The sequence below is a fragment of the Grus americana genome, chromosome 7, assembly GCF_028858705.1.
Source record: "Grus americana isolate bGruAme1 chromosome 7, bGruAme1.mat, whole genome shotgun sequence".
Taxonomy (NCBI): Eukaryota; Metazoa; Chordata; class Aves; order Gruiformes; family Gruidae; genus Grus; species Grus americana.
Genome location: NC_072858.1, coordinates 20,898,001 through 20,916,694, shown reverse-complemented (window position 1 = coordinate 20,916,694; position 18,694 = coordinate 20,898,001). Strand labels below are relative to the sequence as shown.

At 39.0% G+C, this 18,694-nt stretch overlaps 2 protein-coding genes across 10 annotated transcripts in view; one reads left to right on the top strand and one right to left on the bottom strand.

Moving 5' to 3' along the window:
• The first annotated feature begins 1,089 nt into the window (after nucleotides 1-1,089).
• MAPK8 (mitogen-activated protein kinase 8) overlaps nucleotides 1,090-18,694 on the top strand; it is a 142,961-nt gene continuing 125,356 nt past the window's right edge. The window contains exon 1 of one of the 2 annotated variants that reach the window (XM_054832046.1): nucleotides 1,090-1,109. The gene's annotated coding sequence lies outside the window, so the exon portion shown is untranslated. Of the gene's footprint in view, nucleotides 1,110-2,261; nucleotides 2,282-18,694 lie in introns of those variants that run through there. The other variant, XM_054832050.1, reaches the window with a different exon arrangement.
• FRMPD2 (FERM and PDZ domain containing 2) overlaps nucleotides 9,195-18,694 on the bottom strand; it is a 76,894-nt gene continuing 67,394 nt past the window's right edge. For 6 of the 8 annotated variants that reach the window (XM_054832039.1, XM_054832032.1, XM_054832031.1 and 3 more), the window contains 6 exons: nucleotides 16,719-16,867; nucleotides 14,928-15,018; nucleotides 13,474-13,808; nucleotides 12,351-12,566; nucleotides 12,019-12,081; nucleotides 9,195-11,251 (listed from right to left, as the gene is read on the bottom strand). In XM_054832039.1, the coding sequence (XP_054688014.1) occupies nucleotides 11,180-11,251; nucleotides 12,019-12,081; nucleotides 12,351-12,566; nucleotides 13,474-13,808; nucleotides 14,928-15,018; nucleotides 16,719-16,867 (926 nt within the window). In that variant the 3' untranslated portion in view covers nucleotides 9,195-11,179. Of the gene's footprint in view, nucleotides 11,252-12,018; nucleotides 12,082-12,350; nucleotides 12,567-13,473; nucleotides 13,809-14,927; nucleotides 15,019-16,229; nucleotides 16,395-16,718; nucleotides 16,868-18,694 lie in introns of those variants that run through there. The other 2 variants (XM_054832037.1, XM_054832034.1) reach the window with 2 other exon arrangements.

The window sequence follows — 18,694 nt, the reverse complement described above, 5'->3', positions numbered from 1 at the left end:
CAAGTCTTTTGTGATCTTCACTCCCAACTAATTTATAAAACAAATTTTAAAACTGTTCCCCCAAAAACAAGCCACAAAAATTGTATTTATTTTATGCTCAGAATCACAAGAGTACGAAATCAAAACATGCTGCTATAATGATGCATACTAACCACTGTATAGTTTAGACATCAAAGGGCTTGAAATGCTGATGGAACATAACAGAGCTGAAATATGAGGATTTTGGCATTTTGCAGACATGTAAATGTCATCTTTTTATCAGCCTGGTCAGAATATCAGTATAAAAAGCAAAAGATGCAGGTCATATTTGCTCATCATGTAGTGCCAGGCCCTCTGATGTAACCAATCTCCATCATGTTTAAACTTTGTACAAAGCACATATATGCCTTGGCCTGGAAAGTACTATTGTGGGTAAGTTCAGTAACGCACTTGTGAGTGGTTAGATATGCGTGACAGCGTTTGGATTAGGTGTGGGTCTGAGAACGAGCACAAAACTTCAGTGAAGGGAAAGGTAGTGAAGTTAATGTTATATTCAAGCTAATTCTGGTAAGGAAAGTGGAAATGGGATATTTGAAGTTCAAATGAATGATCCCATTTGATCTTCATGCAGATATATGTGGATGACTTCTTCATTTTTTTCCAGATCTTTTTAATTCAATAAATGTAAGCACTATTGCCTTTGCTCTCATTTTTGCAATTGCACTTTTTGGATCTACTTGTGCACAGCATTTGTGCAGCTTCACAAGATGGAGCAAGTAATAACCAACAAAATTTTCTCCCTTTTAGATATCGGAACAGTATGTCCCATGAAAGACAGAGGATTCCCTATATTTTCCAAGGGTTTTGTGAGGCCTTTGATAAAAGGGGAAGAGTCTGAAATGTTACCAATCAATCTCCTTTTCTCCTTCATCCCTTTTTAGGATTTGTAATGGGAAAGAATGGATATAGAAGGAGGAAATCAGTAAAATGATGGTCAAAGTTTTCAGAAGTGATTGTGATGGCTGCACCACAGATCCAGCTACTACTGAGAATCAAGAATATGGACACACAAGACTTCCTGAAATTCAGCCCCCCTTGAAGAATGCTGAACTGGGACCTTAACGTCACTGGTAAGTTTAAACAATCACACCGTGTTGCTGCAGCCTATTTATCTTTTCATCCTTCAGTAAGAGTTAGGTTAAAGGACAAAGCAAGGTGGATTTTGAGGGTGAAATCCATCAAGTCCAAAGCAGATATCCTCTTAGCTACTTAGGAGAAAGATTTTCACTCTAAGGATTCAGGTTGCCTCCCTTGAGCTCCTCAGACCTCTACCTCCCTTCCCATACCAGCTCGTCTCTGCAGTGACATTATGCTGCTTGTCACTGTATGAGCTGTAGCTCTATTGTTTATGACAGCACTAGGCGACCCAATTCACTCCAGTGGCTCCATCACACATATCCTCACAGGGTGATTTTCCCTTCTGACAGGCCATTGTCACCATCCCTCCTGCTAGTACTCTGCTAGACCTAGCCTCATGTTCATGCAAACACAAAACTACACACAGATTGGGCCCTTATTGAAAGCTCCTCTAGTTAGTGGATATTTACATGGGCAGAGTGAGCACAGAGCATGAGCCTAAAGCTACTTGGACAGACCTTAGGCCTTTAACATAGCAGACTATATGGAGTCTTTGCAGTTTAGTGTTTGGTAAGCCCATTATTTTAGCTTCCCTGACCAGCACTGGAGCAGGAAACAGTTCTGCTGATACAGAGGCTTTCATGGTACTATTACGACACAGTGATCAGCTGTTAAGTCCATACCCAGAGAGAAAGCCATATTCACCACCATGCTACACACATGGCATCTTTTGGGGCAGAAAGATTCTCCTGCACAAAGCACAGACAGGAATGAAGGCAAAATCCCCACTGACAAAATATCTAGTAGCTGTGAAAGGGCACTTAGTTGAATGTTTTTGTTTCTCTTCTGTAGAGAGCAGTGTTACATACTTGCATACTTGTGCACTCACACACAAACACACGCATTACTGTGTCTTAGTTGAGGAGTGAATGGATGTCTTATTTTAGTGTAAATTATTCTGTGATTTGGCAGAGGGTGAGAACAAATAGTCACAGATCATTTTGGTGTACATGGTGGAAAAGCCGGGTTGAGTGTGTGATTAAACTTTACCAATCCTCACTGGTCAGGAGCGGACAAGTGAATGGGACCAAACGTGCTTTGATTAAGGACCAGCCTCGTCTATCAGCAGCAGTCCTCGAAAAGCTAACTGGTAACCTAGACTGTGGTAAGAAACTTTATTGTATGTTCCAATTTCTGTATATGGATTGCTTTTTGAAGATTTCTCAGGGAGCTGATCTGTGTAATGAATTTTGGGGCAACTTGGACTGAAGCTACAGAGAGCAGCAGCTTTGGTAAAATTTTCTCTTCCATGCCCAAGGCTGTAATCACTTCAGCCGACTACAGGCCATTGATCAGTGCAGTCCTGACCACCTGGAGGTAGCCTAGCTGCACTTTGGATTCCTCAAGGACATTACAAAAACCTGGCAGTCGATGCGCTCAGTCAGAAATGGGGTGCACAAACCTGTTGCCCTGTTAACTGAACAACTAAGAGGGGAGAACTATTGACAAAGGGAAGAGGGGAGAACTGTTGACAAAGGGAAAGGAAGAAAAGTTTTATTTAATGGATATTTTTAACGTATTTACTTGGTGGTGGGGCTCCCAGTTTATTCTGTGTCCTTCTCAGAACTCCAAGGAGATAGTTGAGTTTCACCAGATGCTTTGATAGAGATCAAACCAGTAAGTCCCCAGGAAGAGACCTTGGATAATTGAACCTGACCTTTTGAGCTGCTGACAAAGTCTAGCGGAAGAACGTAACTCAGCAGCCACCCACACTCTTAGCTAGGGATCTGAGTGAATGCTGATGAGAAGGGGAGTAGGTGGAAAAGTCTCCATGAGATTGAAAATCTCAGCAGGAGCTGGCATGGAGTGCTCTGGAAGGAGTGGCTCTTGCCTAGGGCAATGTTGCTCTGAAGGAGTTGAGCATTTGTATTGAGCTGAGAGGCGTGGTCATCCCACTGCTGCTGGTATCCCAGGCTTTGTCTGGATTCTGTTTATGGGAGCAGTTTTAGAACTTTTGATCTAAAATTGCTGTCAAGCAAAAGAATGATGCTCATTCTGTGCCAAGTGGCTCAAGTTAGGTGATACTAATAGAATTTCTAGCTGTGAAATAACCATTTTGTTCCTACTCACTATTCAAATGATACATTAGCAGAATCCTACTCTTTCCAGGGGACAGGCACACGCAATGGAAATAGTTCAGTCATGTGAAATGTTTCCCTTAATGAAACTGCACAAATTTCCTAATAATAGAGACAGATGCTTGCTACACGTACTCTAACTTGCATGTCACAGTGGTGGAGGGGAATGTGTGGTAACTGAAAAGTGCAAGCATGAAGAATATTTTATGCTTTGTATTGTCTTTTCCTTGAGTACTTCCTCCACACTTTGCAAGTATTACCCGTGACTCACACATCTCTTCTAGGATGGCCAAACAGTAGACAAGGAAAATGAAGCATGATTCTGTTGAGGAACTTGTCTTACAATGAATTATAGCTATGATAAAGAGAGGAACCCAGGAGTTCTGGAGGTATATGTGCAGTGCTATTCCACGTTAAATAAACTAACTTTTTATTTCTTTTATCTACTGCAAGTCAAAATTCCCCAAGAGTCATTCAATTATTTCATCTTAGGATCAAAAAAAAAAAAAAAAAAAAGCCATAAAGCACTGTCTATGTCCCTGTTGAACAGACAACTACAAGTTTTGCCTGGTTTCAGTGGGTAAAATAGGTGTGAGGTAGAGGCAGTATAGTTTAGTGAGAGACCAAGGTTCAGTTCCTGACTCGAACAATGGCAGCCTCCTGATTGGCATGACAGTGTTATCAGTAGAGGGTTCCTTTGATGACATGGTGCTTAACTTGCAGTAAAACCTGGAGCCAGCTGAGTGAGCTTTGGTATTTCCTTGCAGAGACTCAACAGTTTCGGATCTGTAATTCCATCCAACTTTTCCAAAAGTGTGTGAGCTAAGTTTCTGTCTGCTATAGGTGTGCTTTTGTGTGTGTTACTGGTTGTGGCAAGACTGCAGGCCAGGCATGCTCTCTCCTGATGCTGTAGCCCAAGTTCCTGTTTTGTCAGTGCTTTTACATATACAATAACAGCAGTTTCCTTGCACTCACAGTGGGAATTCACTTTGTGAATACTAGTGTTGCTATAGCTACATTTCCCTAATGTTCATTATTTCCCATAGTGTCCTTGTCACTCATCTAAGGATGCTGGCATTAAGCAGGCTCACAGAATGTCATTTCTGCCTTGGGATCTATTGATAGGTGTACTGAATGGGCCAAGAGGTACTGCAGCTGGTGCTTTGCCTGGGCTAAATCTACTTCAACCATGAAGGAAGTGGTCAGGGAAATAGGAGCTTTTTTACAGCAGTGTGATGGGAAAGGAAAGCCTGCAATCACTAGCACGTCTTTCCCAGAGGGTTGAACAGGAAGGAGGAGAAGGAATTGTCATCTCTTAAGAGAACAAATGGAGGTAGGGGAAGGAGCACAGGCAACTTCAGTTAATTGCTAGGTTGTGTAATGAGCTGGGGTGCTGCTGGACAGCTACTGTATAGTCCCTATTGTGTCTGTCGCCTGGTTGGGGGTGTACTGCTCTCGGGTATTTTAGCTGGGTTTTGTCTTTTGTTTCTGAATGGTTTAATGAGCAAGCTAAATAGCTGTAAAATTCAGAACAGGATCTCAAAAAGTTCACTGTCCCTCAGGCGTGCATGTGTATCTGGTGCTGTTCAGAAGGGGCAATGAATTCTGAACAGCCACCTACTTCCCATGGGAGGGAGCTGGAAAGACACCAAAGACTAAAAGTAGAGCTTGTCACTGGCAGATCTTGCAGACTGACATCCAAGAGATACTCCAGACTCTGTATCTTCTCTTAAACTCCCATATTGGCTTCTCAGGCCTTGATCAGTGTGTAAGTGGTATTACACCAGCAACTTTCTCACGCACCGAAAAAAAAATCTAATTTCAGTAGACATGCAACTGTTAGATGGAATCTCTTCCTCTCTCTGAATCAGTATTGGCATGTTAAAGCCACTGAGATGATTAAGAAATTGTAATGCCTGTCATATAAGGAGAAGCTGAGAGAGCTGTGGTTGTTTAACATGGAGAAGAGAATGCTCAGGGGGGATCTAATGAATATGTACAAATTCCTAGATGAGAGGGAGTAAAGAACTAAAGAAGGTGGAAACAGACTCCTCTTAGTGATATCCAGTGACAGGACAAGACAAAATGGGCACAAACTGAAATACAGGAAATTCTATTTAAACATCAGTAAAAACTTTTTTACTCTAAGGATGGTCAAATATCAGAACAGGTCACCTAGACAGGTCATTGAGTCCTCATCCTTGGAGATATTCAAAACCCAACTGAACACAGTCCTGAGCTCTAGATGACACTGCTTGGAGTTGCGGGGTGTGAATTAGATGCTCTCCAAAGGTTCCTTCCAGTCTCAAGTATTCTGTGGTTTTGTGGTTCTGTGGTTTGGTGTTAATTGTTCCATGCTATTGGGCCTGGAGAAGCATGAATAAAGTATGAGATTTTCTTAGTCCTGGTGTGCATTATGTAATTGACTGACACAAGAAAAATGATACCTGTATGGCACTACAGAACTCTCTTCTGGTTTCACAAGCTTATTTCTAAACCTACAGAACTAAATCAGTGCAAGATTATGTGCAAATCATACTTCACTGTTACACAGATATTTACAAGTGCTGTGTCCTTCCATCACACACATTACTGGACATTTAAAAGATCAATCTAATAGTGGACTGTCATGTTCAGTCTGCTTAGACTGCAAGGGTGAGCTCTCTTTTCAGTGTAGAGATCTCAGCTGGCATATATTTTTGTAGTATTACAGGAATATTCAGTCATCTTTGCAAGCACTAGGCAGGCAATCTTCATGGAGAGCCCAGCTTTGTGATTTAACAACTGTGAGAAATGCCATTGCTCTTCACTGATAACTGAGTGTTTTGCACCTGGAGGTGCTGTTCCATTATAATTCCAGTAAGAAAGGCACTCAGACTATGCAAAGTATTGTTTAAAGTGCTATTTATTAGTGCTAACACTGTAAAGGAAGAGAGGATAGTATAGATAATCTCACATCCCTTCAGATAGCGGTAACTCCAAGTTCTACATCATCAAACAGGCATCTGATCTGGGCACAGCACATCATGCAGACCCTGTCTATGGAAGGGTTACCCTGTTTTGGTCATTTGAACTATTATATGATTTTCTTACAAGAAAACAACTCCATTCATCATTTCTACTGTCCAACAGAAAGAATGTTCACATGAGAAGTTCTCGTTGCAGTTTTAGCTAAAGGCAAGGACTCGCAGATGGCATAATCACCACTAGCAAGTGAGAGGTGCCTACAAGCTCTCTGTTACAATTAGCTGACTACGTTTATCCTGTGGCTAAGAGATACTCACAGCACAACACAGGCCTAAAGGCTAAGCTGTACGTGCAGCACAGCATAGGCTTGGGTCTACTCAGGTTGACTATTATGTGGATCACATTCCTCGATGTGCAATGATCGGGATCATTACCCTGAGATACATGACACTATCTCCAGTCCTCATTCTGTAGAGGAATTTGCAACATCAAAAGAAACCAGTTTACAGGGATTATCTTACACTAAATATACCCCAACCCAATTAGATTCAGCTGCTTACAGTGTTTCATAAAACCAGTTCTTGTAAAACTCCAGGAGATTTTCCCATTACCCATAATTTTCAGCAAAGGAAGAAAGAAAGTGCTTCATTCCAAAAGCACCCCTGCTTTAAGGTCAAGAGCAAGTTTATTTATAAGTTAGGCTCTCGTCAGATTTGGACAGATCCTGTTCAATTTCTAGATACCCTTTCCTGAGGCCAACTGAGTACTTCCTTAGCATTATTTCACGATCTGTTGGACCAGCAGCAGTATGGCTATATAGTTGTCAGCAGCACGCAGCACCTGCCTGGCCAGGCAGGCACTTGCCAGGCTGGAGCAAGAGCACTGCATCCTGCCAAGCCTGCCTTGGCAACACTTTTGAGTGAACCTCAGGAGTGCTTCTGTGTCAACGGCACGACTAATTGCGATTAATGCTGTCACAGCAGCGATTTGCCCATAGATGGCAGTATTTGCTGTTCTTTTGCAATACTAGCCGTATTTGCATTTACTGTATTTGTTGCATCACAGAAGATTCAGTTGTTCAGTAAGGCCATACACGCCAACCGAAAAGACAGAGAAAAGTTACTGACTCATCCCTCAGGCTTTCTCAGAAAATTAAAAGGGAGTCTGATTATATTAGTACAAGTTGTAAAAATCCAAGTTGGTACTTCTTAAAGTCAATTATTCAAACCTGCCAATGTTCTTGTAGCCAATAGCATCCATTTTGGCATCTGCATCTTTAAAGCACTGCAGATGGGGAATTAGAGTACATGGAGCCATGAGCATGAAGCAGTCCTGAGTCCATGGAACTCAATGAAGATGTTAAATGAAAGAATGAGGACTCTGGTTTCCCCCTACTCACGTGATTTTGTAACTTAATAGCTATAAGATGGTTGTCCTTGCTATATTTGCTTTTAAATTGAGATAAGATGGTAGACACAAAAAATTTATCAGCAGTCTCGATGGCAGTAAAACAATCACTTCCCCAGAGTAAGATGATGAGATGTGCTGCTCTGTGGATAGAGCTACTGTCTGAACATAGTGTCACTGACAAGTTTTTGTGCTACAGTATGCATCTGAGGGCTAGCAGATGTTAACTTGTTTTGAGTGCTTGTTATGACAGGCACTGCCTCCAACAAATGTGTCCTTTCTGTTTGCATTTATTCTGCAGCTTGTCCTCATTGGTGACTCGGCAGTAGAGTAATATGGTTTAGAAATACAAGTAGTGATCTCAGTGCCACTTCCAAAGTAAGTGATGTGACCACAGGCGCAGACTGATGTTCTGTACCGTAATAAATATCTTGCATGTTAGGATGTGTGCAAGTTCCAGTCAGATCACTTTATATGCTAAATAATATCACGTCAGAAATGGGCCAGAGCAGTATGACCCTATTTTCTGACTGAGGAAAGATAGTTTTGTGTCTAGGCACAGAAACAGAGCTTATATCATCTGAGTTTAGTTCCCAAGTTTTCAAAAAACTCTGTAGACCTTGGACCCCTTGCCTCACTTCCTTATGACAGAAATGGGACAGTAAATCTTCTTTTCTTTCCAGTTTAGCCTGACTTGTCAAGTAGTGTGAGTTCTTTAAGGAGTGGGTGATCTCTTGTTCCAAATGAATGCATATCAATGAGCATTGATATCCATAGAAGTTTTGCGTGAATAAAGAATACAGAACTGGGACTCTCATTTGTGCTATGTATGGGGAAAAATGGTGTATGAGCTGTTGGATGTAGTCATATTCCCCTATATTTAAATGCTCCTTAACAATGTTCTAACTGTTCTCAGTTTATCTACACTTTGAGCTCTGTGGCTCCACCTATAAAGGATATGAGTGTACCCCAGTAGTGCAGTGCAAAAGAAGAAACTCGTGAGGTGCAGAGAATCCTGTTTAAGTGGTTTGGCTTTTTCGGGAAGTCTGCAGCAGAGCTGGAAGTTGAATCCCTGAATCATACCTTTAAAGGGGAAGCTGACAACAGGTGGTTCCTTTGCATCTCTAAGAAAGCATGTACAGCAGCCACATCTGCTAAGCACTTTTTGTAAAAAATTTCTTCCTCATATCTAATCTAAATCTACCCTCCTTCAGTTTAAGGCCATTACCCCTTGTCCTGTCACTACATTCCCTTGGAAACAGTCCCTCTCCAGCTTTTCTGTAGGTTCTTTTAGGTACTGGAAGGTGCTATGAGGATAAGAACATGGAATGTGGCAGAATGTCTCAGAGGTCAGTAATACCTGCTTTAGGAGAATGTATAAAAGGTACCATCATCACAAAGTCTGCCTTTAGAGGAAGTTTAAATATAAGCCCCAATTAATGAAAGATTATTTTCCCTAGAGCTCTTACTGTTAGTAGTTAAGTATTACAGCTGCTTTTTCATAAAAAAGAAATTGAAATGAAATGCAATTCAGTGTTTTCAGAAATATTTTTAATATCCCTGTAAAACAGGAAAAACTTCTGTCAAACAGCAAACACTTCTGTCGAACAGCTGCAAAGATGATGAACAAATGTGGAGGAACAAATAATGCCACAAAGATTGTCTTCTAAATCCAGAATGCTTGTTCTAAATCACAGAATAAACACCTTTGCATAAAATACAGGAATATTTTCACTGATAAGATTTTAAAGTTGTGGTACAAAAAGTGAATTGTGCATTCGTGTGCAGTGTAGTGCATTCATTGCATAATAGTACATGTGCAGTAATTAAAATCAAAGTGAAAGGCCAAAAATACCAAATGAAGGTAACAAAGTTATGAACAAAAATTTGGCTGATGACACTTGACAAAGCTGTGCAAATAGTCCTTTATAAGCAACATAAAGATAGTAGATGTGAAATGCATGGAGAGTAACGCTTCTGGGAAGGCTCAAATTCAATAAATTTAAGACAAAACATTGAATTCTGTTTATGTTTATACCAATCTAAGTCCAGGGTTACTCCACTGATTTAGAGTTATTCTGGATCTCTATCACTATGTTTGAAGTTAGTATCTGGCTCACATCAGAAATTTCATTTCTATCTTTTCTGGACTTCCAGCAGACTATCTGAGGGCAGAAAGAAAAAATGGCCCTTGGCCTTAATTATAATTGTATTACAGTGGCTTCTTCTAAAAAATGTACTTTTAATTTGTATTTAATCCCTCGTTCTTTCTGAACCATAAACCTCTCATTCATAATGAAAATAACCAGCTATTTTATTGTCTTGTTTCTACTGCAGTTTTATATTCAAATGCCTTTTAATATTTTCTCCTTTCCTGAAATCAAAGAAGTTTTAAAAATATGTACAATTCAGTTAAATAAATACTGTTATAATTTTCTGTGTTTAAAAGTTACTCTTCCAATGTGCATCTAATAACTTCACTTCCATATATATCACCTTCTAGATAAAGGACTTAGAAGTGGTACTATAGAAATAGGTACAGTCTTACAAACTTAAACTGCAGATTTTTTCTCAAATCCACTCAAACTCACACTAACAGAAACTCTTTTTACAAGAGAAACAAACTGTACAGAGAGTTATTTACTCTAACTTAAAGACCTGATTCAGCCCCTACTGAACAGGACTTCCCATAGATTGGTTCGGATCCTAGATAAGAATTACTAGTTAATCAATGGAAAGGATCAGGGGAAGATGAAAAGTACATGCGTGCCAAAATGCACATACAGCCATTTCATCTGGCTTAGTATCGCATTCCTTTTTACATGGATGCAGAATGAAAGAATACTGATGCTATCTACAGCTCTTCATATTCCTGGGAAAAATTAATATTCCATCCAATTATTAGAATACTCTTCCTGCTTTGAAGAGAACCAAGTAGGATTTCAAGGCATCCTAATTTTTGTCAGTTTCTTTACTTAAGATGTCTAGTGATGGTAGTATAAATTCCTGGGCTGGAGTGATGACCAGAAACGGTTCTACATTGTTCAAGCAAACAAAGGTAAACAAATTGAGTCCTTCCACACAAAAGCATAACTACTGTAGAAAATACTGATTTGCAGTCCAGAAGCCAAGAGCACACAACAATATATAAGGGACAACTAATCTTCCAGAAACATCAACAGAGTCTTAGATCTTTATAGTTGCGCACTGGACAGTAAAAATAATTCCAGAGGCTGCTATCTCCTTGTCACAGTACCAAAATATTTTCCTAACAATTAATATTTTATTACACAGAACACACAAATTATCCATGGCAATTTAACAGCAGCGTTGCAGTGCTGGCTGGCTATTTCTCCAAACTGTGAGCCAAGATTTAATTGACTTACCCAGGACATGTTAAGCAAGGTTTTGAAATGCCTTAGAAGTCAAAGTAATCTAACAAAGCATGTATTATAACACTGGTCTGTGCTGGCCTGACATCTCTTCAAAGCAATTGCTGAGTGGTCCCTGGAGTCCAAGTGGAACAGCAACAGGGAGGAGTCATATTGCAGTCAGTAGGAATCCATTGCTTGAAGGTTCTGAAGGACTTCCAGCGCAACTTCGTAACAGAATAAATACTCATCCTGTATGCAACATAAATTCTGTATGCAGCATAAATCCTGTATGCAACATAAATTCTAGACAAAGAAGAATGAACTGGCTGAAGTGCTGCTTACAACATCAGCATCTTTGTAACACGGATACAAAACCTTAGATATTTAAGACCACCCTTGCTCTTTTTGTTCATCAGGAATGCTTTCTTATTCAACGCAGTACCTGTAAGCATGTGCTCAAGTGTCATTTAGGTCAATGAAATTTATCTATTTGCTTAATTTTAATCACATGTTCAATAATTATACTAAAGAAAAATATATCAAAGCATGTGCTAAAATCTTCCCACTACCTATTTGCTATAAATTGAGTTTGCTGCATCTTGTCTTTTCCTGTGTGAAAACTCTTTTCAGAGGTAGGTTTAACTCAGCAGTAGAAGCGTTTACTGAGGTGATGATAACTCAGCAATAGCAAGAATTCAACTGAAGGACACAATTTTGCAGGTAGTGTTTATGGTATCTCACCAGTTTTGTTGCTGATCCCTGCTTTTTTTTGCTTAAAAAAGAAAGAGAGGCTGGTATCTATACTATATTGATGCTTTGTTTTTATTTTAGTTAGCTACGAAGGGACAGACCTTTCATATTTAAATCTAGACACCACTTGCCTGGAAGGCTGTTATTTTCCTCAAATGAGAGGGCTAAAATTATGCTTTAAGCCCCAGATTTATAAAAGCATGTGGATATGTACCACTAATTGATACTTTTAAAAAACATAATGTAGTTGAATATTGAGAACTTACCTTAGTTTGGATCATGCCAAAACGCTGATCTCTCAAATCTCTCACTATCTGCTTGATGTTGAACTATCAGAAGAGAACAGTTTTCATTTTGTTGCCATGCAAGTTATAAAGAAAGATTTCAGCATGTTCAGATGGGGAAGCTGTGATTCAGTTATTTTACAAATGGTATATTTGTAGTTATCATCTTTGTTGTTTAAAACAACAAAAGCTGGGTTTTTTCCATTTTGTTAGTATGAATTCTACCAGGAATTACTCTGGTCTAAGATACCCCCCCATGTTGTTGACAACCTTACCAGTTTATAATACTTAATGATGATCTGTTTGATACTTACACATAGATCTTCTTCTATATAGCTGAGCAGAACTTCAACACACAGCAAAACTCCACTTCTTCCAATGCCAGTGCTGCAGTGAGCAACAATAGGTCCTGTATTGTGAGCTTTTCTCATGTAACAAATAAACTTTATAAGCTGCTCAGCCAATTTGGGAGTATTGTGGTCTGGCCAAGTGGTAAACTGCAAATGACTTATAATGCGCTTCTCTTCTGTCTGGAAGAGAAAGATCAGAAATGTTAAAAATGACCAGTCCTAAGACTGATTTTCAAGGAATTTCTGGATTTCTGCTGAAGTAAACCTGTGGCTTTCTGCAGTAATTTGATGCTGGTCCAAGGCAAACATAGCAAACATAACATGTTCATTGAAACAATCACATATAATGGCCCAGCCTCCCATCTTAATCTTTTGCAATGACTCATATTAAATGCTTTATTATGCTCCACACTCACTGCCATAAGGAGAATTGTGTTTTCTTCATATAGAGAAATTGTTTTCTTGATGGAAAAAGACACCAAGTTAGTCTGGCACAAGTATGAATTTTCTAATTATTCTATTAATTAATATGTCCTGCAGAAATTTTTGCAAAGCTTTACTTTATATTGAGGCAAGACTGATGTACTTATAGTTGTCCTGATTTCCATGTTCTTACACCTGGACTTTGTATTTGTTAGGTTTCTAAAAATTTGCTGTTAGATTTGTAGTTTCATGTGTATTCATGTCTTTTCATGAATGAAAGAAGTATCATTTGTTCTAAATCCTAGGATGAAAACCACCTTCTTCCCCTCTTTCCTTCCAGCCACCATTACAGAATATGAACCCACTTACTGATTTGATGAGAACAGTAATTCTGCAAAACACTGAACACACCAGCTCTATGACTATTAAAGGATTAATTTCTGAACATTCTTGTCCAAATGTATGTAATGTTCAAAACACTGCTTGTGCAATGAGCAAAGAAAAGCATTTCATTATCCCTAATTTCATGCCTTCTATTCATATTTTTACATTCCTAAAAGATATGGAGGTAATATTATGGAAGAAGAAAACAATAATACTAATATTATGTAAAATATCTAATCGATTCCATCATAAATGAAAGCATTAAGTATACTCAACTTACCTGCTTGTTGATCATTTCTATTGTTCTAATTATGAAGTATTCCAGAATCTCATAATTGTCCAGCCTGAGATGGAAATTAGCTAGGTCGATAGAGTCATGGGGAGGTTCGGGCCAGTATTGATGACATTTGACTTGCCCGAGCTCCACTTCTTTTGTCATCATGGCAATCACGTCTGATTCACTCTCCCAGACCATTTGCCAGAAATCAGCCATAGTTGATGGCAGAGGCCCTTGGGTTATAATATAGAAATGTTCCTCTCCTCCAACTTTCATTCTAATGTAACTTGCGTTAATGTAGCCATTCTTTTCTCCCAGAGGAACTCGTGTCTTATCATCTGTACAGAAGAAGAAAGTTGCTATTTCAGCTGTATGTCTGAAACAGAGTTCTACCACCTCTAGCACTCAGGAGATGGGGAACCTCAGCCTCTAGCAGCAAAGCATGACTCTGGATTTTAGAATACATTTGACTAGTGGCACTAATATTAATCGCTGCTAATAGGAATTCTCACAGATAAATTATATGGTTCCCTGCAGCTTTATTTCTCTTAAGATACTTGTGTAACACTCTGACAAACTTTCTAATTACCATAGAATTGTTTGGCAGTAATTCAAAATAGCGTATCCAACACTCCTTTTAAAGTATGGCATGGGAACGTTGTCACTGGATATCGGTGTTATAAAACAAGAAACTTCTGAGAATGTATACCATATCACTAATATAGAGAGGCAACTGTGCTGCAAATTTTGCATGTGTTGTCCTGCTGCTGCAGTTTAGAAAGACATCAAGGGTCCAGAAAGCATTGTCCTTCTGTCATGATACCTCTTTGGGAATCATTGGGCAGTACATTATTTTCTGGAAATCCTTGTTAACAGCAGTCATATAGCTCTTGGACTCAAATCTTCCTTCTAAAATGACTTCACATCAACAATGAAACTTATTTCTGACTCAGATCAGAGCTGAGCAGCTGAAAGTTCTGGCTGGATATTATGCTTTCAAATACTTCTGAAAGAATCTTTCTTTCAGAGAGCTACATAATTCCATGATTTCCATTGTACTTTTCAGAAATCCACCATGGCATAAGCAGTAGATGTAGCTGTATTTAAATAGATTTAAAGAACTGCTATTATAGTTCAGGTTGCATTTTCCCCCAGAAGTGTAGTAGATCAGTATCTCTGAGAAAGAGCGAAGGAAACATCAAGACATCTAGCCCCCTACCAGACCAAGTCCTGCCTTGTGGAAGGTGATACTTCCAAAAATTACATATTGTGCAATGCAGACATCCTTGCATGAACTCTACCTCTTTTGGAAAAATCTCATCACATGTCATTATTAGTGGAGCTCTCTGTGGTAAAGGATTTGGTGGGATTTGCCTTCTACATCTCTATGTTATAGCTGTTTTTCTGTTTTCTGATGTCTTCACTGAATGTATGTTCTCATTACTGTGCATACTTACATGGAAGAATATCTTGGTATCTGTTTTTATCCTGGTTTTCTGGTGCTTTGCCAGTTCTGCAGTCATCTGTTGGTTTCACATGTTCTAAAGCCTAGATCAAAGAGAAATAGTCGATCCATGTTGTTCATATCCTTTACAGACAACCTTTACAGAGACAGTGTGAGCAAACTTTACTGCTATGTGTGACTCAAGCCTGGAAAATAGACTTCTTACAGAGGAGAATCAGTACATCATTCTCTAAACTTCTAGGGAAGGAATTCAAATGGCTTCCTATTTTCTTCAGCATGCACAAAATATCTAGGGTTTTCAAGTGAGATTTCCAACCCACATCCTCAGCCCCTGTCATTACAGATACCTGTTGTATATTGCTGTAAAATAGGTGTTTGGAATAGTGTCTTGGCCAAATGTCAGCATTCGTAATTGATAACATACTAACTGAAGCACCAGATATTGCACTATTAACAGGTAGTGAATGTCAGTGAATACTTTTCAGTGACAGAGAAAGTGATAGATATAGGGAACAGCATCAATGATGTTAAGTGCAAATCCTGTGGTCATTAAGTACTTCATAGCAGATTCAGGGGAACTGAATGCAGTGTAGCTGGAAGCAGGAATGTGCAAGTTAATTTCATTTACAGTTTGGAGTTACCTTCGCTTTTCTTTATTTTTTACCTGTTCGGTATGCATTGCACAATTCTCAGCCTTCGCATTATGCCACCATACAGTGTGTATGGACTCAAATACATGTGACAGTTCTTCAACATCTTCATCAGTTATTAAAGGTTTTACTCAGATAAAATATCCATTGGCTATTGTAACCAGTACTTTCCCTATTAGATCTTTATGTTTTCTGAGCAGATGCGTGACTCAGCTCATAGTATGCTATGCCTACATCAGGAATGGAATGGAATGAATGGAAATTAATACATGCCCTTGAGGCTTCAGAGAAAGTCAGCAAATCCTATACCCTTGAGCCTGTTGGATTTTATACCCAGAAAGGCAAATGAAAGAAACTGATAACGTTGTAATTACTATGGAAAAGTGGTAGCAATCTATTTCACTGGTGATGTGTATGCCCTTTAAAGGAAATTCCAGTACTGTGTTGAAGAGCTATGAAAAAATCTGTTCTTTGGGAATCTGCTGATAACTGAGTGCTCTATTTATATCCTGAAACCAGGTATTTTATATGTTTTCCTAATTTTACACTTTTTCATTATTTATATGCCATCAGATGTAATTATGTGTTTTCATCATCTATGGAGGTACGTTACTTTTTCTTTTTAATTTCACAAAGTTCCTGACCTTAACAGTATCTTGTGGCAATGAGTTCCATGGATCACTGGAGCATTGTGTGAAACATTTTCCTTTCATCAACTAAGTGTTTCAACACTAGTGAATCCCTAGCAGCATAGATTTCTTGCTTTAATGCAACCTCTAGAATAGTTCTTAGGCAGATGTTCAGAAGAGCTGAGGGCATAATAGGAAGAAGTCAGTCTATGAAAATGAGATTCATACTCTACTTTTGTGTATTATTTATTTTTCATTCCATGTGGGCAGTATCTTTGGACAGGGAACAGTGTAAGCCTGACCTGCGTGGAAAGAGAGAGATCCAAATTACTGTAGCATCACCTAAACAGCAGAGTAGAAGCCTCATTCTGGCTGGAATAATTATCTAGAAAGTGAAGTCAGTAAAGATATACAAGTCTATCTCCCATACAGTATGCAGAAGGCTGCAAAAAGTCAACTTAGCTCTGCTAAGTGCTCAGATCTTAAAAAGGAATCACACTTTACCATAAACTCCTTTAACACCTCTTGATTCTCAATCCGCAACTGAAGGCCTCGAATAAGACCTGTGATGCCAGTCCTTGGATCTACTCCAGTCAGTGATGGTTTAAAGTTAATTAACTGAGTTAGTTCATCTCCAGAAGCAAAGGTTCTACCTATATATCAACAAAAAACCAAAGGAGATTTTAATGATTATTGTTCATAGTGCAGAGTCTTGGCTTTAAAAACTAGGGGGCTGCAATACTTAAGTACATTTTGATGCTTATACTGTGGAAGTGAAATACGAAAAAATATTTTTGGCTTACTTATGTTCACAGCAGAAAGAAGAATAAGTCAGCACCATGGATACAATCAGCACCACATTTCATGTAATTTGGAAGCAGATCCAACTATTGCAACTTATTGCCTCATACAGTTTCTAAATACAGTCTGTTCTAAATAAATTGTTCTTGCAGAATTGTAAACTAATGCTAGTTTATATTGGTATTGGAGACTCTGGCCACATCTTCACAGGGAATCATCTTCATGTTTCCAACACTTTCCTCAAAATTAGTATTGCCACACCCTGCTGCTAGGAATAATCTCTGCAAATTCTTCCTCCCTGAAGTAAGAAAATATTTTCTGTTCTTTTCCTCTTACCTCACACTCCCCTTCAAGAAAAGATGTGAAGTATCTTTGATACACCAAAATCAGGATTCAGTTTTACTAATTAGCTCATCCTGAAGTATATGTTCTGATCCAAAACTTGACAGATTGAGAAGATGAATAAACATTTATATTTCCAGAAATATCATTACTCTACTGGAGCAATTGAAAAACTTTTGTTACCATGTAGAGTAAAATCAGTAGCTTGTTTGGTAAAAAATAGTGGTTTGAGGCAGAGGAATTATGGAATTTGCCCTTTTAGCCTTAGGATACTGTTGGCAAAAATAATATGCCAGCTGTCTCAAAGAAAACCTGATGATCTGTTCCACAGGATTGTTGTAGGCTGAAGGCAAGGATCAATGCTGTTTTCCTCTTGTAAGATGTCATTGCTACTCTTTACTAATCTCCGTTATGTAAGTGCTGTCCTTGCTATGCTTTTGTCTTGGGCTACAGCTTGCACCTGCCTTGCCTGAGCTTCTAAGACTTTCTGTTCGCTAACCCTCACAGATGCGAGGGTGTTTCTATTAACTAGTTGAGAGTGCCAATGGAGACAGATTCCCCACTCCAGACAGAGTGCAGTATTTCCTGTACACCGCTCTTCCATTCCAGATCAAGTGGAATAAAACCCCCAAACTTTGAGCAGGTAGTAGGGGGTACATTGGTTATAATTTTCTGTTTGCTAGCCAGCACAGCCTGGTAGTGTGAGGGACATTAATGTGGTTTACTTCTGATAAAAGCCATCAACAATTCACTCCTTCTACAGGGCTAGAAGAAGCAAGGAGAGACCTGTATTTCAGAGAATCTATGGGAAACTGCAGCATCCTCAGTATGATCCTTTTTACAAATTATTCTTGTTTGAGGTAGAAGCAGTTTATTTTCCTATAGGAACAACTAGGCAGATTCTTTCTGTAAATTGTCCTCTGATATCAGAGGGGCTTTAGCTCCAGAGCTGTGAAAATGCTTCAGTGTGTGTTCAAGCACATAAACTCTAGAGATTTTAATGAAGTTATTATATGAAGTGAAATTCGGTGATTCTGGGAAGAAAGTCTTGAGATAGAAGTTGACCCTTTCATTCTACTTTTTTGTGTATTTCATCTACTTTTTGAGGAGTTGTATGGGAACAGTAAAGGAGAGAGGAGAATGATTTCAAAAACCCATTGCATGCAGTGATAACAAGCACATTTTGTAGTATGTCCCTGGAATTTGTTCCATTAATTCTCAAAGCCTTCTTTGTGATTGCCTTTTGTATATGAGAAAGGCCTTCTACTACATCTAGTCAGTAGGATAATCCATCTGCTTTTATTTTATTCATTTTGGGACAAACTAAGAAATTCATT